This window comes from Myotis yumanensis, unplaced genomic scaffold (assembly GCF_028538775.1).
Source record: "Myotis yumanensis isolate MYYU_CA2020_CCGP unplaced genomic scaffold, mMyoYum1.0.hap1 SCAF_3, whole genome shotgun sequence".
Taxonomy (NCBI): Eukaryota; Metazoa; Chordata; class Mammalia; order Chiroptera; family Vespertilionidae; genus Myotis; species Myotis yumanensis.
In genome coordinates this window covers 206,130,656-206,153,365 of record NW_027223754.1, presented here as the reverse complement: position 1 = coordinate 206,153,365, position 22,710 = coordinate 206,130,656, and the positions used below count along the sequence as shown (strand labels likewise).

Here is a 22,710-nt window from a genome sequence, read left to right as displayed (position 1 = left end):
TTGGTGAGCCTGGCTAGGGGTTTGTCAATCTTGTTTATCCTTTCAAAGAACCAGCTCTTGGTTTCATTGATTTTCTGTATTGTTTTTTTGGTCTCTATTTCATTGATTTCTGCTCTAATCTTTATTATCTCCTTCCTTCTGCTCACTCTGGGGTTTTCTTGTTGCTCTCTTTCTAATTCTTTGAGTTGTAGAGTTAGATGATTGACTACCATTTTTTCTTGTTTTTTGAGATAGGCCTGTAGAGCTATAAACTTCCCTCTCAGGACTGCTTTCATTGTGTCCCAGAGGTTTTGGATTGTTGTGTTTTCATTGTCATTAGTGTCCAGGATGTTTTTAATTTCTTCTTTGATGTCATCGGTAACCCAATCAATATTTAATAACATGCTATTCAGCTTCCAAGTGTTTGAGTATTTTGGGTTGTTTTTATTGTAGTTTATTTCTAACATTATGCCATCGTGGTCTGTGAAGAAGCTTTTTATGATTTCAATCTTCTTGAATTTGTGGAGACTTTGCTTGTGACCCAATATGTGGTCTATTTTTGAATATGTCCCATGAGCACCTGAGAGGAATGTATATTCCGCAGCTGTGGGGTGAAGTGTTCTGAAGATGTCAATTAAGTCCATCTGATCTAGTGAGTCATTTAGGATTGCTGTTTCTTTGCTGAGTTTTTGTCTAGCGGATTTATCCAGTGATGTCAGTGGTGTATTAAAGTCCCCTACTATGATTGTATTGTTGTCGATCTCTCCCCTGATTTCTTCCAGAAGTTTTCTTATGTATGTGGGTGCTCCTGCATTGGGTGCATATATGTTTACCAGGGTTATATCTTCTTGTTGTATTGATCCCTTTAGTATTATGAAGTGGCCTTCCTTATCTCTGGTTATGGCCTTCACTTTGAGATGTACTTTGTCAGATATAAGTATTGCTACCCCAGCTTTCTTTTCCTTTCCATTTGCGTGAAAGATATTTTTCCATCCCTTCACTTTCAGTCTGTGTGAGTCCCTTCTAATGAGGTGGGTCTCTTGTAGACAGCAGATGTATGGGTCATGTTTTTTTATCCATTCAGCCACTCGATGTCTTTTGGTTGGAGGATTTAGTCCATTTACATTTAAAGTTATTATTGAAAGGTATTTGTTTGTAGCCATTTCTTTTTGTGTGTGTGTGTGTGGCTGTTTTCTTTCTGAGCTTGATATTTCTTCTTTTTACACCAGTCCCTTTAGCATTTCTTGCATGGCTGGCTTGGTGGTGATAAACTCCCTTAGCCCTTTTTTGTCTGTGAAGCTTCTTATTTCCCCTTCAATTTTGAATGATAGCCTTGCTGGATAGAGTATTCTTGGATTCAGTCCTTTGCTTTGCATCACTTTGTAGATTTCCGTCCATTCTTTTCTGGCCTGATGTGTTTCTGTTGAGAAATCATTTGATAATCTAATGGGAGATCCCTTGTATGTTACTTTCCGTCTCTCTCTTGCAGCCTGTAAGATTCTCTCTTTATCCTGAACATTTGCCATGGTAATTATGATGTGTCTTGGTGTGGGTCTTTTCGGGTTCACCTTGTTTGGGACTCTCTGGGCTTGTGTGACTTTTTTCTTCCCCACCTCAGGGAAGTTTTCTGATATTATTTCTTCGAATAGGTTTTCTAATCCATGTTCATCTTTCTGTTGTTCTGGCACCCCTATTATTCGTATGTTGTTTCGTTTCATGTTGTCCCAAAGCTCCCTTAGGCTCTCCTCCTGTCTTTTAATTTTTTTCTCCATTTGCCGTACAGTTTGAGTGTGTTTTGCTTCCTTGTCTTCTAATTCACTAATTCGGTCCTCTGCTTCTCCCAGTCTACTGTTGATACTTTCAATGGAGTTTTTTATTGAAGCTATGTCACTCTTCATTTCTTCTTGGGACTTACTTAAGTTGTTGATTTTTTCATCTGTTTCTTCTAGCTTCTTGCATAAGTAGTTGAGTTTTTCATCTGTTTCTTCTTGCTTCTTGAACATGTGGTGCATGTACTCTAGGAACCTTATTCTGAATTCTTTTTCCGTCATGTTGCATATCTCTGTCTCACTTAGCTGCTTTTCTGGCGAGTCCTCCTTTTCTTTCCTTTGGGGGTTTCTTTGCCTACCCATGTTTGATCTCGCTGACATATGTAGATGTTGAGGTGTTCAGTGGCTGCTCCCTGGGTGGCAGGGGCTCCTTGGGTTGTGGTTGCTGCTCAGACGGTTGCGGTAGCAGCTGCTTTCCAGTTGGCAGCAGCTCCTCTGGTGGGTGTTGTTCACAGCTGTGTTGGCTCTTCTGGCTGGTGGGGGGAGGCTTCACGTACAGTTGCTGTTCCACAGACAGAGGGTGTGGTGATCAGGAGGCTGTGGTGATCAGGAGGCTGCGGTGATCAGGGGGCTGCTGTTGCTTGGATCTGCTGCGTTGATTTAAAGGCACAAAATACAACAGAGCAAGGCACAACGTACCAGGCACTGAACACAAGTATATTCACAATATTAATAACTCCAAATAAAGGTGACCACCCGAATTAAGAGAATTAGGGGATAAGGGAGAAAGAAGAGAAGAAGATAAAAGAGAGAACAGAAAAGAAAAATAAGAAAAAAACAAACAAAAAAGGAGTGCAAAAATAGAATTGGGAAAAAAGAGGGGGGAAAAAAAGAGAGCGAAAAAAGAGAATGAAGTAGAAGTGGGGAAGAGACTCGCCGTATGAGGAGCAAACTCCAATAGAACTGCCACTAATCTCAACAAATTCCAGCAACAGATCCCTGGAGATGAATGCAAACTACAAACCACCAATAATATCCAGAGGGGTAAGGGAAAACAGAAGCACAAAAATAACTGGGGTGGGGTGGGGGAGGGAAGGGAAAAACCAGCAGAAAAAAAAAAGAAAAAGAAAAAGAAAAAGAAAAACAACCTCACAACCAGTCCTAAAAAAGAAGAAAAAACACAAAACAAAACAAACAAACAAATTAAAAAAAAAAAAAAAAAAAAAAAAAAAAGCCCAATATATTCGACAATCAAGAAAACAATAGAAAGATAAGAGAGAAAAAAAATGGTTGGAAAGTGAAGAAGGATAAAGAATAGGTGTATAAGGATTTAGAGCAGTAGATTGGAAGTAGGATATATAAGTAGGGTGGAATTAGACAGGGGGTAAAAAGAGGGAATTGGGAAAGTCTGGACCAAAGTCTTACCCTTAAATAGGGTAAGAGAAACAGGACACCAAAAGGGGAAAAGTAAGGAAGAGGGTTTTAGCAAAGAGGTGGAATTGAGATAGGGAAAATTAATGCTAAAGGAACGATGAAAATAGAATGGAGAACACTAATCCCAAAAGAAAATAAAGAGAAAATAAAATGGCACTTCAAAAAATGGCAAAATGGTAGGAGCAACAATACTGGTCAAAAACAAAAATGTGGTAATTGAAAGGGTAAAATCAGGTGATGGAAAAAGAAGAAAAAGAGAAAAAAAAAATTGGTTTCTTAGTAAAAAGGTGAAAAAATTAAAAAGAAAAAGAAAAAGAAAAAATTTGCAGTAGTGATGGTCCTTCGGCTCTTCCACTCTTCAGCCTGGTTCGCCTTAGTCCTGCCAGGTATTTAGGAGAGTGTTGAATCTGCCTGCATTACACTGTTCCTCCGTGTTGCAAATCACAGTCCCGATTTTAAAGCAGGCCGTATTTGTGATCCAGTCTGCCTTAATTTGTATTCCCCTAAGAGTCAGTTTGTGGCTCAACCTCTGGGTGGCAGTGTTTTTGGGTTGGCCTCTGAGGCTATACAGCTTCTCTATCCTTTTTTAATCCTTACCCTGCTCTGTGTTGTTGGTGGGACTGACAATCCCTCTATAGGCCAGACCCTGGTAACTCCCAGGGACTAATCAGCTTGTTTTAGTCCTTTATCTCATACAGGGTGGAATCTGGGTGTGGCTGTGCTCCTTGCCTGGGGGGCTGGAGGGAGGAATTCCACCCTCTGGAGGAATGGCTGCCCCAGTCCTGGGCCCAGGGGGGTCTCAGCACTCAATTCGCTGCCACCTCCTCCGGCTCCCCCTCTTTCCTCAGCCTCTCCCCAGATTCCCCTCGTCTGCACCTTCACCCTCTCTTCAGCACAGGTGAGTGTCTGTATCCGAACTGTCCTATGAGCAGGGTTCAGTGAAAACAAAGAAACAGACAAACGCCGGCCGGCCGCGGAAACACTCCTCTTACCGGTCTGGGAAACGCTCCTCTTACCAGCACTGCATGGTCTGGGAAACGCTCCTCTCTTATGGACACTGCATGGTCTGATCAGTTCCTCAGGATGCCCCCTTTAGTCTCAGTTCTCCGCAATCACAAAATCCAAATCTCAAATCTCCTGGCGCCAGCAAACCCGCGGAACTCCTTACCCTGGTCAGGGTCTGTGTCTGTCCCAAGAGACGCGGCTGTCTGCCATGCGGTCTCCCTCCGACCCTCTGGGCTCAGGTCTGGCAAACTTTCCTGCCCAGATCCCTGGTTTTTAACCTTTCCAGGGGAGGTCTGCCCTTCCAGGCTGCAAGCCGTCTCACCAGCTGAGTAAATTTGCCAATTCGGGGTGGGTGTTATTAGTTTCAGCTGCTTACTCCGTTTGCTCCGGGACAAGACCTGGGACGCGTCTGCCTATATCGCCGCCATCTTTCCATTCCCTTCTCCGCTAATTTTTAAATAAAACATTAAGTAATCTCATTGTAGGAGAGCAATTTCAGGGGTGGAGCTCCAAGGACATCATTAATCAGATTCCAATAACTGAAAACAGAGACAGGGATTTTTTCAGGGCCAAAAACCCGATAATAATTTTGTAAGGCATTGCCTACACGCTTCCAACACTTAATATCGATAGTACCCTCGAGAGAGAACCAGGAACAGAGATCAGTAATAAAAGTAAAGAAGCCTTTTATGGGCCCAGCACGCTTCCACTGCGCCACTCTGCTTCAAGAAGCCTTTTAAATCTTTCTTTTTAACCCTAAATCCTCGCTCCTTGAGGGACTCCTTGAGTCCTTTAAGAAACAGATCATGAGAACTCAGAGCCTGACCCATGTCTTAGCCTCTTCCACGTAAGCCTCCGGGACGTATAAACCCCGTACCAGGTCAGCCCAGGAGTCGACAACGAAACGAACCAGCGAGGAAGAGCAGCCAACCGCCACCTCAAAAGAGAGGCCCCTGTTCACGTGTCATAGGTCGGGCTGTATAAGCCCCATGCCAGGATTACGACCACTAAGACAAAGTGAACGCAGGGTTTTTGGAAGGAGTCAACCACGTGGAACGAAGCCAAGGGACAAGCCTGAGTGATTTGGAGTTCTCTCCGCCGAAATCGGGTACCCTTCACTCTTCCCCGAAACGACAAGAGAGTGCTCAAAGTGGACTAGAGGCAGGAGACAAGTGGGGAGGCAATGAGGAAAGAGAATGCTTATCCAAAATGAATGCGTTCACTTACCAAAGCAGCAGGTCTGACTCGCAGAGCGGGTAAGCAAAGCGGCGACCAGGAAAAAAGCAGGCTGGTTCACAGGGCAATCCCAGTGGTGCCAAGGGGAGGTCCGGCCGGACAAAAGGTGAACGTTCCTGAGGAGGATTGGAGAGCGGAGACCACATTGGGCGCCAATTATGCCCCGACCCGCAGGGCATGCATCGTGGGTACACCTCAGCAGATCCTGCAAAGGAATGAGAGGAGAGGAGACGCGAAGAAATGGAGGCAAGACAGTGTTCTGATCAAGCCTCAATTTTATTTTTACAGCGTGTAGAATTTATATTGTTCTAGAGGAAGGGGGTGGGTAAAGAGGTCCATGGGCAGTAGCCTATCACTAGAGATGTAGCAGGCTCAGGAATGTTGCAGCTGTGTGCTTATCAGTGGAGATGTAGCAGCTGTGTGCTTAGGGTGAGGGTAGGTTATCTTTTAACTCCAGGCTAAACAACTCCAGGCTAAACTGCAAGGCTCTTTTAACTCCAGGCCAAACCGGGAGTTGGCTTGGAGGAGCCAGAAACCCATTGTGTTGTAAGCTGGAGATGTATATGTAATTTCTAATGGCTCCCAACAATTAGTGACTTTGAGCATGTTTTCATATGTCTCTTGGCTTTCTGAATGTCCTCTTTTGAGAGGTGTCTATTTAGATCCTTTGCTCATTTGTTGATTGGATTGTTTATCTTCTTTTTGTTAAGTTGTATGAGTTCCCCATAAATTTTGGAGATTAGGCCCTTATCAGATATGACATTGGCAAATATTTTTTCCCACACAGTAGGCTTTCTTGTTGTTTTGTTGATGGTTACTTTTGCTGTGCAGAATCTTTTTATTTTGATGTAGTCCCATTTGTTCATTTTCTCTTTAGTTTCAAGTACCCTAGGAGCTGGATCAGTGAAGAAATTGCTTCTGCATATGTCTGAGATTTTGTTGCCTTTGGATTCTCCTAGAATTTTTATGGTTTCCTGTCGTACATTTAAGTCCTTTATCCATTTTGAGTTTATTCTTGTGTATGGTGTAAGTTGGTGGTCTAGTTTCATTTTCTTGCATACATCTTTCCAATTTTCCCAACACCATTTATTGAAGAGACTATCTTGACTCCATTGTATGTTCTTGCCTCCTTTGTCAAATATTAATGGAGCATATTGGTTCTGGCCGATTTCTGGGCTCTCTATTCTATTCTATTGGTCTATATGTCTGTTCTTGTGCCAATACCAGGCAGTTTTGAGAACAGTGGCTTTGTAATACAGCGTGATATCTGGTATTGAGATCCCACCTACTTTGTTCTTTCTCAGGATCGCTGCAGCTATTCAGGGCCTTTTTTTATTCCAGATGAATTTTTGGAGTTCATTCTAGATCTGTGAAGTATGCCATTGGCATTTTAATGGGAAGTGCGTTGAATTTATAGATTGCTTTGGGTAGTATGGACATTTTAATGATGTTGATTCTACCAATCCATGAACACGGTATGTTCTTCCATCTCTTTATGTCTTCCTCTATCTCTTTTTTCAACGTCCTGTAGTTTTCTGAGTAGAGGTCTTTTACCTCTTTGGTTAAGTTTATTCCTAGGTAGCTTAATTTTTTTGGTGCAATGGTAAATGGGATTGTTTTTATAATCTCTCTTTCTGAAAGTTCACTATTGGTGTATAGAAATGCCTCAAATTTCTTGGCATTAATTTTGTATCCTGCTACATAGCCAAATTCATGTATTAAGTCTAATAGTTTTTTGATGGAGTCTCTAGGGTTTTGTATGTATAATATCATGTCGTCTGCAAAGAAGGACAGTTTTACTTCCTCTTTTCCAATTTGGATGCCTTTTATTTCTTCTTCTTGTCTAATTGCAATGGCTAATACTTCCAGTACTATATCGAACAGGAGTGGTGAGAGTGGGCATCCTTGTCTTCTTCATATTCTTAGGGGAAATGGTGTTAGTTTTTGTCCATTGAGTATGATGTTGGCTGTGGGCCTATCATATATGGCTTTTATTACATTGAGGTATGATCCTTCTATTCCCATCTTGCTGAGTGTTTTTATCAAAAATGGGTGTTGGATTTTGTCAAATGCTTTTTCTGCATCAACTGATATGACCATGTGGTTTTTTTCTTTCAATTTGTTTATGTGATGTATCACGTTTATTGATTTGCGGATATTGTACCATCCTTGCATCCCTGGGATAAATCCTACTTGGTCATGGTGTATGATCTTTCTGATGTACTGCTGGATCCGATTTGCTAAGATTTTGTTGAGGATTTTGGCATCTATGTTCATGAGGAATATTGGCCGGTAATTCTCTTTCATTGTGTTGTCTTTACCTGGTTTTGGTATTAGGGTGATGCTGGCTTCATAGAATGAGCTTGGAAGTGTTCCTTCCTCTTGAATTTTTTGTAGTAGTCTGAGGAGGATAGGTTTTAGTTCTTCCTTGAATGTTTAGTAAAATTCCCGTGTGAAGCCGTCTGGTCCTGGGCTTTTGTTTGCTGGAAGCTTTTTGATGACTGCTTCAATTTCTTCCATAGTTATTGGCCTGTTGAGATTTTTAGATTCTTCCTGATTTGAAACAGGGGGTCCCTCGTGGGTGAGGACGACAGAGTCCAACGCCCTGGGGCGTTCTGCATGCACGTCTCCGGAGACTAGGTTCAGAGACACAGATCTAACTTTATTGAGGAAGTACAGCCGTATATAAAGGGGTAAGCAGCCAATGCAATAGGGACACGCTTGCTATGTTATCCAATGGGCATGAGGTTCAGGGCTAAGAGTAGGTGGCCCCTGGAGATTTGTCAGGCGGGCGTTGCCACTTCCCGGTGTGCCAAGGAAGTCTGTTCGCTAGAGTGTACTCACAGCATTGCTTCGGCCGCAGCACTGAGATAGATCTCCTGAGCTCTTCCCACCACTCTCTCTTCCCTTCTTATAAGCGCCTGCTGGATGTGGATAATCATGGCTTGCTGTGTATTTAATCTTTGGATCATGGAGTAAAAGCAATGAAACAAGCAAAATGCAAGGAGGCCTCCTGCTTCTAGGACGGCCCATATGAATATGTTAGCAGTATTCAACCAGTTGGTTAGACGGCTGAGGGCATCATTTAAGAAACTAAACTCAACGGGTTTCACTCGGGTATTATTGCATGAGGTGCTAGGTATATTCACCCTTGTCCCGGGGCAGTCCCATTATCTAGAGTCCACTTAGGAGGTTAGGGCTACTGCTCTCAGCCCATACTGTCCTGTTCTATGGCAATGAGACCGGTTCTGCTCTGTCACAGGCTAAGCCCACAGCGCAGTTAGACACTTGGACAGCGGGGAATTGTAGGCTGTCGGCGCTAACAGGCATGAGCACCCCTGGATGAGGTATGGCCGCCCATACATGTTGTGCTCGCGCCTGAGAGTTCGCTGTTACGATGGCACACATTAATAGGAATAATGTCCCTGCTGACGGATTGCCTTCTGGTGCCATGCGTGCAGCTTGATCCTGTAGGTTCTTGATGTCTCCCCAGGTAATGTTGTGGGCCCGTCGATCAATGTCTTTGCAGTCTCCGCCGCCAGGGCTGGCTGTCTTGTATGGTCAGGTCCTCCATTTCCTCTACCGGGGGTGATGGTGATGGTGGTCTATGGCTCATCGCTGGTGGTGCAGGGTTTGATGTTATGGGCAGGAATCCATGTGGGATTTTTCTCATTTTCTGGAAAAATACAAGCAAACCCTCTCCCTTGGGTTAAGAGTGGGTCGGGGCCCTTCCAAGCCTCGGTTAGTGGATCTCTCCACCGGACCAAGGGGAGAGGTGTTGGTATGTCTCTGAGACCTCCCCAATGTTTGAAAATGGGAGGAAGACCGTCGGGGGCAAAATGAAAATAATTGAGGGTTATGAGAGCCTGTAATAGTTGCTGTTGAGGTGTTAATCTTTGGTCTATCTTTCCCCCCTTTGTTCTTTAGTAAGCTGGATTTTTAACTCTTTATTTTGTCTTTCTATTATGGCTTGCCTTTGTGGGTTGTATGGTATGCCAGTAATGTGCCTGATGTTATGTTTCGTGAGGAATTGCTGAAAAGCCTTGCTAGTGTAGTAGGGACCATTATCTGTTTTAATTTCCCAGGGGAAGCCTAATGTTAAAAATGCTTCCTTGAGGGTTGCTATTGCGTGACGAGTCTTTTCACCTGTGTGAGCTTGAGCATACGTGGCCCCTGAGCAAGTGTCAATGATTACATGTACATGTTTGAGTCTACCGAAGCTGGGAATATGGGTTACACCTGCTTGCCGTAAGGCATTGGGTTGGAGCCCCTGGGGTAGACCCCTTGTGGCTGGAGGGGGCCTAAAGGCAATAGGGGGCCGCAGGTTTTGCATGCCCGTATGAGATGCTTGCAGCCAGAGAGGGTTAAATGAGGAAATAGCTTGTGCAAGCTAGCTGCCTCTATCTCTGGATTGTTTTTCCTCTTGTCTTCATGGCTGGAGTATTGCTGATAATTCCTCTCTGTTGCAGGAATCTACATGGCCTTGGAGTTGTTTTCTGAAAATATACAAACGTATTCTCGACCAAAGGTTAATAAAGGAAACTTTACTTGGGGTTCTATTTATTTTTCTGAAATGAATTTCCTTTGGCTTATTTTGATACCATGTATGTTTTTCATGGGTGTCTTGCTGTTAGTATTACAAATGAAAAAAAATTTTCTAGATGTAAATTAACTAATTTTTCCTTACATGGTATTTTTCTACTATCTCCAGGTTTACTGCACGTCAAGCAATCTTTCTATGAAATGAAAATTTTGGTTAATACTTCCTGAGCTAATTTTAATTAATCTGAAAATTTGATTACTATTTTACTGTCAAATTTAATACTCTAATAACCATCTTAGTTTACACTGTAAATATTAATGGAAAGGATTATTTTGCATCCTTTGAGAAGGCCCTGAGCATTCCTGGTGTTAGCCTGGATTTAGATATAGGGTAGCTGCTGTTAGCTAAGTCTCTTATCTGGGTACCGATCTGGGCTGGGCTAAGTCTCTTTCTGTTATCTGGGTCCTAATCTGAGCTGCGCATGGGAAGTGGGAAGCAGCCATGGGGGCAGAAGACCTCCCTTAGAAGGGCCGAGTGTTTAAGCCCCTGCATAATTGGGGGGGGTGAGGATCTGTGCCCCATCTCCTGAGGCCCCTCTGAGACTGTGCCTGTCTTAGGTCTGGCTAACCAGCCATCCTCCGGGGTCAAGCAGGGTGATGTGAGGTTCAGTTCTGTCCCCTTGGTAGCCTATGCCCCTGTGGCCTCCACGCCTAGTAACTGCCTTGGGATCCCCTCGCCTGCTGGCGGAGCCCCGGCATTGATCACCTATCTTGGGGAACCCAGGTTTCTTCTCTAGAGAGGGCCCAGCTCGTGCCATTGGGTGAGAGACAGATTTATGGTACCAGCCACTATGAGGCTTTAACCTTAGCATGAACAGAGAGCTCAGGCAACAGCTGTGGGCAATTGGGAGAGGGACCCCCTTGGCAGAAAGGGCAAGAGAGGTCAATATAGAATGCTTAAGTGCCTTCCCAAGGGGGACTTCCACACAGTGGAAGGGATTAAATCCTTTCATGTCCTTAAATTATATTGCTGCCAAACATTTAAAGAATTAGTTTATAAGCTTGTTTGGAATAAATATATAATATGCTGTTGTAAAATATTAAAAATTATTAATGAGCTTTTGTTATTTTAAATTATATCTTAAAATTCTACGGCTGTATTTTAAGAAATATTAAACAAAATAACTTGCCTTGCCCTTTCTTAGAGGCAAAAACTTAAAATATATATTTATTAACTTTTACCTGATAAAGCCCTCCATGTGATTTCAAGCATTTTAAATTGGCTTTATTAAAAGATCCCTTAAGAAGAGAGAATAAACTTTTGAAAACATTTCAGGGCCCATGAAATGTCTCAAAGTCATTCCTTGGTTATAGTACTTTTTATAATTATTAAGAGATATTAATTAAATTAAAACTGACAAGATTTTCTTTCTATACTTTAGGCATTTAGTTACAACAATTATAATTTTTCCCAATTTAATTTAACTAGAACTTTAAACTCTTAGCTGGCAAGTTAAACATTCAGCATTTCTTTAGATTAATAAGAGCAGGTGCTTCCTTCCTTATGTAATTTTAAGTATATTGTATTAGTCTAATTTAGTATTGGAAGGGTTAAAGAGAAAAAAACTGGACAGAGAAAAGTTTGTTTTGTTTTCTAGCAGCTTGCGTCCTTGAGTCCCACATAGTTTAGATAAGTAAAAATTACCAAAGAACTCTCTCCCTGCTCTCCATGCCAAGGGCCTTCTTCTTCTTCTTTTTTTTTTTTTCCTTCTGTCTTTCTCTGCATTAACCATTTGGATATTGGGAATATTGTTGCAGATCTGGTGGCATTTGCTGCAGCTGTGGGGTTAATATTCACAGGAAAGAGGCCAGGGGTCTCTAGCCCTAAAGACTTCTTTGCTCTATCTCTCTGGCTACACATGCATTGATATATCCCCGTCCATGGGTTGTTATCCGTGTCACCCACAAAATGATTACTTGGGGGCCGCTGGGCAGTTAAACTTTTTGGTCGCTCCACGAGGGGAGCCGGGCAGGAAACCTCCTGGTGAGACTCCCCTGCTTTCTCCTAACTAGAGGTTCCTTCGGGAGGTCTTTCTGTCTCAGTTTCAGCCTTCCTTGAGCTTTGAGAAACTACTTTTGGCTTGTTGAAAACAGCCCAGGAATCTGCGGGGGCAGAAGGCTCTGGAGGGGAATAGGGAGGTAAAGAGTCTTCTGTTCCCCCGCCTGCACCGCTGGTGGCGGAGAGAGCCTTCGAGATAGGAAGTGCAGGCTCGGACGGGGCCCAGCTTAAGCAAGCTAAAATTGCTAGAATAGCAGGTGTGAGAGAAAGCGGAAAAGTCTTTCCCTCATGGACCTCTGCTGATGTTATCCTCTGTAATGCTTTCTCCCACGTATTGGGGTCCCAAATGGGAGCTTCAAGCAGCCAAGGATTAAATGCTATTAGGACATCCCAGAGCTTTTGTAGCTCCTTTTCTGTTACTTTTACTCGCCTACTCTGTAACAACGCATGAAGCACCCGAGCCTGAGGGGCTCGGGCTGAAGGGGGAAGGTTTCCCATCATTACACAGGGTCAGTCACCCATCCTGGAGCTTGCTGTGCCGGGGTCCCTGCTTCGGGCGCCAGATGAAACAGGGGGTCCCTCGGGGCTGAGGAGGACAGAGTCCAACGCCCTGGGGCTTTCTGTATGCACGACTCCGGAGACCAGGTTCAGAGACACAGATCTAACTTTATTGAGGAGGTACAGCCATATATAAAGGGGTAAGCAGCCAATGCAATAGGGACGCACTTGCTATGTTATCCAATGGGCATGAGGGTCAGGGCTAAGAGTAGGTGGCTCCTGGAGATTTGTCAGGCGGGCCTTGCCACTTCCCGGTGTGCCAAGGAAGTCTGTTCGCTGAAGTGTACTCACAGCAATGCTTCGGCCGCAGCACTGAGACAGATCTCCTGAGCTCTTCCCACACTGACTGAGTTTTGGAATGTTGTATTTTTCTAGGAATTTGTCCATTTCCTCCAAGTTGTCTAGTGTGTTGGAGTAGAGTTGTCCATAGTATTTTTTAAAAATCATTTGTATATCTGTGGGGTCTGTTGTTATTTCGCCTTTATCATTTCTGATTTTGTTTATTGGGGTCCTCTCTCTTTGCTTCTTGGTGAGCCTGGCTAGAGGTTTGTCAATCTTGTTAATCCTTTCAAAGAACTAGCTCTTGGTTTCCTTGATTTTCTGTATTGTGTTTTTTGGTCTCTATGTCATTTATTTCTGTTCTAATCTTTATTATCTCCTTCCTGCTGCTCACTCTGGGGTTTTCTTGTTGCTCTCTTTCTAATTCTTTGAGTTGTAGAGTTAGATGATTGACTACCATTTTTTCTTGTTTTTTGAGATAGGCCTGTAGAGCTATAAACTTCCCTCTCAGGACTGCTTTCATTGTGTCCCATAGGTTTTGGATTGTTGTGTTTTCATTGTCATTAGTTTCCAGGATGTTTTTAATTTCTTCTTTGATCTCATTGGTAACCCAATCAATATTTAATAACATGCTATTCAGCTTCCAAGTGTTTGAGTATTTTGGGTTGTTTTTATTGTAGTTTACTTCTAATATTATGCCCTTGTGGTCTGAGAAGATGCTTGGTATGATTTCAATCTTCTTGAATTTGGGGAGACTTTGCTTGTGGCCCAATATGTGGTCTATTTTTGTACATGTCCCATGAGCACCTGAGTGGAATGTATATTCCATGGCTTTGGGGTGAAGTGTTCTGAAGATGTCAATTAAGTCCATCTGATCTAGTGAGTCATTTAGGATTGCTGTTTCTTTGCTGATTGTTTGTCTAGAGATTTATCCAGTGTTGTCAGTGGTGTATTAAAGTCCCCTACTATGATTGTATTGTTGTCGACCTCTCCTTTGATATCTTCCAGGAGTTTTTTTTATGTATTTGGGTGCTCCTGCATTGGGTGCATATATGTTTACCAGGGTTATATCTTCTTGTTGTATTGATCCCTTTAGTATTATGAAGTGGCCTTCCTTACCTCTTGTTATGGCCTTCACTTTGAGGTCTATTTTGTCTGTTATAAGTATTGCTACCCCAGCTTTCTTTTCATTTCCATTTGCCTGAAAGATATTTTTCCATCCCTTCACTTTCAGTCTGTGTGAGTCCCTTCTAATGAGGTGGGTCTCTTGTAGACAGCAGATGTATGTGTCATGATTTTTTATCCATTCAGCCACTCGTTGTCTTTTGGTTGGAGCATTTAGTCTGTTTACATTTAAAGTTATTAATGAAAGATACTTGTTTGTAGCCATTTCTTTTTTGTGTGGCTGTTCTCTTTCTGAGCTTTTTATTTCTTCTTTTTACACCAGTCCCTTTAGCATTTCTTGCATTGCTGGCTTGGTGGTGATAAACTCCCTTAGCCTTTTTTTGTCTGTGAAGCTTCTTATTTCCCCTTCAATTTTGAATGATAGCCTTGCTGGATAGAGTATTCTTGGATTCAGTCCTTTGCTTTGCATCACTTTGTAAATTTCTGTCCATTCTTTTCTGGCCTGATGTGTTTCTGTTGAGAAATCATTTGATAATCTAATGGGAGATCTCTTGTATGTAACTTTCCGTCTCTCTCTTGCAGTCTGTAAGATTCTCTCTTTGTCCTGAACATTTGCCATGGTAATTATGATGTGTCTTGGTGTGGGTCTTTTCGGGTTCACCTTGTTTGGGACTCTCTGGGCTTGTGTGACATTTTTCTTCCCCACCTCAGGGAAGTTTTCTGATATTATTTCTTCGAATAGGTTTTCTAATCCTTGTTCCTGTTTCTGTTGTTCTGGCACCCCTATTATTCATATGTTGTTTCATTTCATGTTGTCCCAAAGCTCCCTTAGACTCTCCTCCCGTCTTTTAATTTTTTTCTCCAATTGAAGTACAGTTTGAGTGTGTTTTGCTTCCTTGTCTTCTAATTCACTAATTCGGTCCTCTGCTTCTCCTAGTCTACTCTTGATACTTTCAATGGTGTTTTTTATTGCAGCTAGATCACTCTTCATTTCTTATTGGGTCTTACATAAATTATTCATTTTTTCATCTGTTTCTTCTTGCTTCTTGCATAAGTTATTGATTTTTTCCTCCATCCCGTCTATGCACTCTAGGACCCTTATTCTGAATTCTTTTTCTGTCATGTTGCATGCCTCTGTATCACTTAGCTGCTTTTCTGGTGAGTCCTCCTTTTCTTTCTTTTGGGCATTTCTTTGTCTACCCATGTTTGATTTCACCTACATATATAGATATTGAGTCATTCAGTGGCTGCTCCCTGGGTGGCAGTGGCTCCTCGGGTTGTGGTTGCTCCTTGGGCGGTTGTGGTAGCAGCTGCTCCTCCATTGGTAGCAGGTCCTCTGGTCGGTGCTGTTCACAGCTGTGGTGGCTCTTCTGGCTGGTGGAGGGAGGCTTCACACACCGCAACTGTTCCTCAGACATAGCGTGTGGTGATCAGGAGGCCGCTGTTGCTTGGATTTGCTGCGTTGATTTAAAGGCACAAAATACAACACAATAAGTCACAATGTACCAGGTACTGAACACAAATGTATTTACGGTATTAATAACCCCAAATAAAGGTGGCCACCCGAGCTGAGAGAGTTGGGGGATAAGGAAGAAAGAAGAGAAAATGATAGAAGAGAAAACAGAAAAAAAAGGTAAGAGAGAAAAGAGAATGAAGTAGAAGAGGGGAGGAGACTCATATGAGGAGAAAACTCCAATAGAACCACCACTAATTCCAACAAATTCCAGCAACGGATCCCTGGAGATGAATACAAACTACAAACAACCAATAATATCAAGCGAGGCAAGGGAAAACAGAAGCACAAAAATAACCGGGGGAGGGGGGCGGGGGAGACAGTAAAAGAAAAAGAAAAAGCAGAACAACCTTACAAACAATCCTAAAAATAACCCCAGTATATTCAACAATCAAGCAAACAACAACAAAACAATAGAGAGAGAAAAGAAGAAAAAAATTAGATAGTGAAGAGAGATAAGGGAGAGGTGTATAAGGATTTAGAGCAGGGGATTGGAAATAGGATATATAAGTAGGGTGAAATTTTGACAGGGGGTAAAAAGAATAGGGAAAATCTAAAGCAGGAATAGGGTAAGAGAAAGAGGACAACAAAAGGTGAAAAGTGGGCAAGAGGGTTTTAGCACAGAGGCAAAATTGAGGTAGAGAAAAATGATGCTAAAGAAATGATGAAAATAGAATGGAGAACACTAGTCCCAAAATAAAATAAAGAGAAAATAAAATGACACTTTAAAAAAATGGTAGCAGTAATAATACTGGTTAAAAATAAAAATGTAGTAATTAAAAGGGCAAAATCAGGTGATGAAAAAAGGAAAAAAAAGGTTTCTTAGTTAAAAGGTGAAAAAATAATTAAAAAATAATTAAAAATGTGCAGTAATTAAGGTGCTTCAGATTTTCTACTCTTCTTTTTGGCACGCCAGGTATTCAGGAGAATGTTGAATTTCCCTCTGATACACTGTTTCTCCGTGTTGTAAGCCACAGTCCTGATCTTAAGGCAGGTCGTATTGGTTCCCCAGACTGCCTTTATCTGTATTTACAGAAGAGTCAGTTCGTGGCTCTGCCTCTGGGTGGCAGTGTGTCTGGATTGACCTCTATTGCCAGCCCTTCTTGTGCTCATGCGCCTTCGTACCTCTGCACTTTACTTCCACACCTCCTCTGAGTCCCCAGAGACTCACCCAGAACTGAAGGTCAGGGCCTTCGGGAGCTTGTGACTCCCTCCCGATTGAAAAAGACACCGGCATCCTCTGTTGCCAGCCCTTTTCGTGCTCACGTGCCTTCGTACCTCTGCACTTTACTTCCACACCTCCTCTGAGTCTCAGTATGCTTTTCTCTTTCCTTCTAGTTGTAGAATTTCTACTCAGCCAGCCTTCCTGTCATTCTGGATGATGTCCGTTTTGTCTTTTAGTTGTAGTTTTGAAGTGGTTGTGCGAGGCAGCAATTTCTGGTGTTTACCTATGCCACCATTTTGGTTTCTCTCTCTCCAGAGCATTTTAGATCTTGCACAGTTTGGCTCAAATAAACTTTCCCAAAAGTCCTTTAAAAAAAATTACAGCCTTAAAAAGGAAGGGCATTCTGGCCCATGTTCCAAGAGGCATGAACCTTGAGGACACTATGCTAAGTGAAATAAAGCCATCTTAGGAAGATAAATATTGTGTGATTCCACTTAAATGAAGCACTCGAATCCATAGAGATGGGAAGTAGAATGGCAGCTTCCAGGGGTCGGAGGGGGGATGGGGAGTTATTGTTTAGTGGGCACTGAGCTCTGTTTTATAAGATGAAGAGAGTTCTGGAGACTGGTGCACAACAGTGTCAATATAATTTAACACTATTGATCTGTACCCTTAAAAATAGTTAAGGTGGTAAATTATATGTTGTGCATTTTTTAGCCTAATAAAAGAATTTTAGAAAGATGTGTGTGTGTTTAAAAAGTACTATGAACTGGAAGATGGAAAAGATGAACACCTCATATCCTGTGAGCATAAATGTAAATTGGTGCAATTTGTTTGCATTAGAGTGTGGCTCTAGCCCTAAGAGAACTTTTATAAGGTGAAACCCTCTGTCCCAGTCATTCTATTTATTAAATATCTTAAGGGAGGCAATCTCAAATGCAGACGAACTTTTATGCCTGAAGGATGTTTCTGCACTATTTTCATAAAGAACTAGAACCAAGCTAAGGACCACTGGTGAGAGTGGGCAGGAGAGAGGACTGGGCAGCGTCAGGAGGGCTGGGCAGCCCACAGCAGGGCTGCAGGGATGGGACCAGGGCCGCAGGACCCCAAGGCCTTAGGGCATGAGGGTCTTGCAGAAGCAAGGAGGGTGCAGGCTTGGGAAGCTACAGCTCCAGGAATTCATCACCACAGAGACTTGGCATAGGGTGCAAGACATTGTTTAGGAATGAGAAGTGTCATTTACAAGTAACACAGACACATTAATAAATGTTTTTGTATATAAAAGAGAGTTGAGCCTAGTCCTCACAAACACGGGATTGGGATCAGGAAGACTTTGGCTGGAGTCCTAGCTCTAGCCCTACTGTGAGACTTGGGCTAACCTGAGTTTAGGTGGAAACCTAGACTTTGTGATGGTTTCTTCCACGTTCCAATAGGGGCCACCATGGCACCCACCACATGAAATATGTGAGAGTATTTGATGAGGGAACTCGTAAGGAGCCTGTGGTAGACACACAATCAATATTAGCTGAGTGATTAGTCAACACAAATGTCCCCAACTTCACGTCATTTCCAAAACATTCCTTCCATCTTTTCTTCTGTGTCTGGTGTTACTGCTTCTTTGGTTTTATGACTCCTCAGCTGTGTGTTTCCTTGTCTTATGGTCTTGTCCTTCTGCCCCCACAGGTCAAGGGGACTGTCACTTGGCTTCGAGTGGGCTGGAGTGAGGTGATACCTTCTCTTAACTAGCAGCTGGCAGATCCTGGCAGACAGGGAAACACAGTGGATTGAGTCCATCTTGGCACTTGCGGCCTTCCTTCCTTGAAAGAAACACAGAGACGGAGTCCCTCGCTGCTCCCTGTTGCTCAGCTGGCTCACCTCCAACCCCACAATTTGTTTTCTCTTCCCCAAGGGTGAAGCAACAAATCCTTCCAGCTGGACACAGACTGGTGAGCTGAAAGGGAAACTGAGATCCCACTGCTGACACCATGACTTCAGAAGCTGCCGGAATCTGCCCAGGTAGTCGGCTTCCTCCTCTCTTGCTGGTTCTTGCTCATGATCTATAATTAAGGGAAGCATCTCCAGGCTGGGTTAAGTTACACAGGAACCAAGAACCTCCAAGGGGATTGATGAGTGTCCTCAAACACCTGGAGGGACCAATGGCAGGCCCCTCAACCAGGAGTCAGTGGGAGGGCCTCCTTCCTGGCTCTCTCCTCAGGCTGATCACTGCCTCCCATCCTCTGCAACTCATGCAATGTCTCCAACGGGGCCAGGACAGCCCATGGGAGGTGGGAATTTCTTGTCCCTGTACCTGGAACCTGCTAGTTCCTGGTGGAAACTTTCTCCTCCAAATACTGCCACCCCCCACACCTGTGCTGGGTCCCTAACCTGTGCTCCCAATTATAAACACCTGCGTACCAGTTGTGACTGTCAGGCAGGAACTTTTTCTGTTGATCTCAGATACCCCTGCAGAAGCCTGCTTTGTTATTTCCCACACCCACCCACATCCTAGCCAACAAATACACAGATGTAGTCCTCTGGGCTCCCTCCATCTAAACCCAGGTGTCCTTTCTCCCTCAGTGGATGAAGCAAGATGTGGAGAAAACACCCCTCCACCCACCCAAATCAACACTGCATTGCCTAGGCAACCATATTCCCCCATCCTCCAATACACACACACACAGGAGAGGAAAATACTTGTTCAGGTTGCAGCATAAGGGAGGAGAGGACAGATCAGAAACCAGCAACTCCTGAGCAGGTTTCGGGTTCCCTGAGGGAGGGCTGTAGATGGTCCATTCCTGAGGATAAACAAGATGATCTCTTGCCCTGGCTGGTTTGGCTCAGTGGATGAAGTGTCGGCCTGCGGACTGAAGGTTCTCAGGTTTGATTCCAGTCAAGGGCACATATCCTGGTTGGGGGCCTCTATTCCTAGTAGGGGGTATGCATGAGGTGGCCAAACAATATGAGTCTCCCTCATCATTGTTTCTACTGTCTCTCTCTCCCTCTCCCTCCCTCTCTGAAATCAATACAAATATATTTTTTTTTTAAAAAGAATGTGAGAAGACAATCTACAGAATGAAGAAAATCTTAAAAGGCAAAGAAAATTATCTCTTGTTTAAGAAGTGGGCCCACATGGGGTCAGAGATGCCCACAGGGAGGTATGGCCCCTGAGACCAGATACTGATTGATCACAGGATTAGAGCTGAGGCTCCAACCCCCACCCACCTGAAGACACCCCTCCACTGCCCACCTTGGAGCATCTGTGAGAAGCAGGAAACCCCCTTTGCCTGGTAGTTTTACTCTATCAGTGGCATTGTTATGCCCAGATTTCAGGATCCCCAAGAGACCACACCATGGAGCCAGCCGAGTCCCATGCAAAAGCAGAGAGTCTTTTATTTCAAACCCAGCTTTGGCTCCCCTACCTTCCTTACTGACTCAGCAGCAAGTGGTAAAGAGAGAGGTCCAGCACTGTGGGGAGAGAGGTTTTATAGTAAGGGGAGGAGAGAGGACTGTGGGCCCTGCCTATTGGCCAGGCGCAAGTCGGTGTCTCGTTACACAGGATGTGGTCATCTCCATGGCACGCACTTCCCTTGACTGTCATTGGTTAGTTTAAAGAAATCCTGGGTGTGGCTAGCAGAGGCCTGGGCTTCCAGGAAGAAGCCTTGCCGAGCACATGGCTGCCCAAAATTGGAGGACACAGGGTAAGATGGAGGGCGTAGTCCTCACCCTTTCAGCATGTGGTCTGAAACATTATTTTTAAACTAGTGGCCTGGTACATAAATTTCATGCACTAAGGGGGTGGGGGCTCAGCCCAGCCTGCACCCTCTCCAATCGGAGACCCCTTGGTGGATGTCTGACTGCCAGTTTAGGCCCAATCCCTGCGGGACATCCCTAAACCGGCAGTTGGCTATTCCTGTAGCAATCTGGGACCCCTGGCTCCTAACTGCTCACCTACCTGCCTGCCTCATTGCCCCTAACTGCCCTCCCCTGCTGGCCTGATCTCACCCCTAACTGTTCCCCCTGTTGGCTTGATCACCCCTAACTGCCTCTGCCTGCCAGATTGTCCCTAACTGCCCTTCCCTGCCGGCCTGATCTCGACCCCAATTGCCCTCCCCTACAGGACTGATCTTGCCTCCAACTGCCCTCCCCTGCTGGCCTGGTCACCCCCAACTACCCTCCCCTCCCTGCATGAATGCTCCTAATCCCCTGCCGGCCTGATCACCCTAACTGCCTCTGCCTCGGCCCCCACCACCATGGCTTTATCTGGAAGGAACTCAGATGGCAGAAGATGGCCAGTCTATCTGGTCTAATTAGCATATTACCCTTTTATTAGTATAGATTTGGAAAATGTCCCATAGGCAAACTATAGGGTAGAATGCAGAAATCACATGAATTTCTGAACTACAAGGAGGCTTCAACCTAATGTAAGGAAATGTCTGATGGTTGGCTTTGGATGCCACTTATGAGCTTTCTGCTTCTTGACTTTGGGCCTTCTTTTCCTGTCTGAGTTTTGCTTTCTTTTTCTGTGAAATAAGAATAATGTCCTTTGTGTGTATATGGCAGGAAACACATTTACATCCTATCTCTGCACACACAAAACATACACCAGTCCCCAGTCCCTTATCTGCATTTCCAGGGTCTCCAAATTCCTGAGAGTCACACTTTTTAAAAAATGTATTTCCCCGCCCTAACCAGTTTGACTCAGTGGATAGAGTGTTGGCCTGTGGACTGAAGGGTTCCAGGTTCGATTCTGGTCAAGAGCATGTACCTTGGTTGCGGGCACATCCCCAGAAGGGCGTGTGCAGCAGGCAGCTGATCGATGTTTCTCTCTCATCAATGTTTCTAACGCTCTATCCCTGTGGTCAGCAAACTGCGGTTCATAGCCACATGCGGCTCTTTGTCCCAATGAGTGTGGCTCTTCCACAAAATACCACATGCGGGTGCACGTACAGTGCAATTGAAACTTCATGGCCCATGCACAGAAGTCGGTTTTCGGCCTGGGCAAGTCTATTTTGAAGAAGTACTATTGATATTTGGCTCTGTTGACTAATGAGTTTGCTGACCACTGCTCTATCCCTCTCCCTTCCTCTCTGTAAAAAATCAACTATATATATATATATATATATATATATATATATATATAATATATCTACACTAATAAAAGAGAAACATGGTAATTAGCGTACGACCGCTACCCTTTTCATTGGCTAATCAGTGAGTATATGCAAATTAACTGTCAGCCAAGATGGCGGCTGGCAGCCAGGCAGCTGGAAGCGAACATGAGGCTTGCTTGCTCCAGTGACTGCAGACTCCAATGTTCCCCGCCTGACTTGCCAGCATCTGAGGTGGCAGTTTGAAACATTCTAACAAATATAGAAGCTAAACAAAACCCCAGAAACCAGCTTTCAGATCTCAGAGCTGGAGTTATCCATTGTTTCGATTATAGAACGCTCAGCAGCAGAAGCCTCAGAGCTAGAGCCAGAGCTAAAGCTGGCCCAGAATAAAATTTTAAAAAAGAGTGGAAAAAAAAGGAGCGGTTGGGAGCTTCAGTCAACAACCACCAGCCTGAAAGCAGCCCTGAGCCCCTCACCCACACTGTCCAGGCACACCAGTGGGGACCTCCACCCTGAAGGGTGTGTGACCAGCTGCAAACAGCCATCATCCCCTCATTCAAGCTGGCCAGGCACCCCAGTGGTGACCCCCACCCTGATCCAGGACACCCTTCAGGGCAAACCAGCCGGACCCCAGACCTCTATTCTATATAGTAAAAGGGTAATATGCCTCCCAGCACCAGGATCAGTGGAGCCTTGAGGCCTCCTGGCACCGGATCAGCATGACAGGGGGCAGTGTCCAAACCCCCTGATCGCCCTGCGGCTCTGTGTGTGACAGGGGGCGGGGCCACAACCTCCCTATCCACCCTGCTCTGTTTGTGACAGGGGAAGACGCCCCAACCCCATGATCAGCCCTGCTCTGTGCCTGATAGGGGGGAGCTCCCCAATCAACTGATTGCCCTGCGGCTCTGTGTGTGACAGGGTGTGGCGCCCCAACC

The 22,710-nt window shown here is 44.3% G+C and overlaps 1 protein-coding gene across 1 annotated transcript in view; it reads left to right on the top strand.

Moving 5' to 3' along the window:
- LOC139006520 (apolipoprotein L3-like) overlaps positions 1 to 22,710 on the top strand; it is a 38,917-nt gene that overhangs the window by 12,398 nt on the left and 3,809 nt on the right. Inside the window, exon 2 of the mRNA XM_070408842.1 lies at positions 18,574 to 18,680. Coding sequence (XP_070264943.1) covers positions 18,650 to 18,680 — 31 coding nt within the window. The 5' untranslated portion in view covers positions 18,574 to 18,649. The remainder of the gene's footprint in view (positions 1 to 18,573; positions 18,681 to 22,710) is intronic.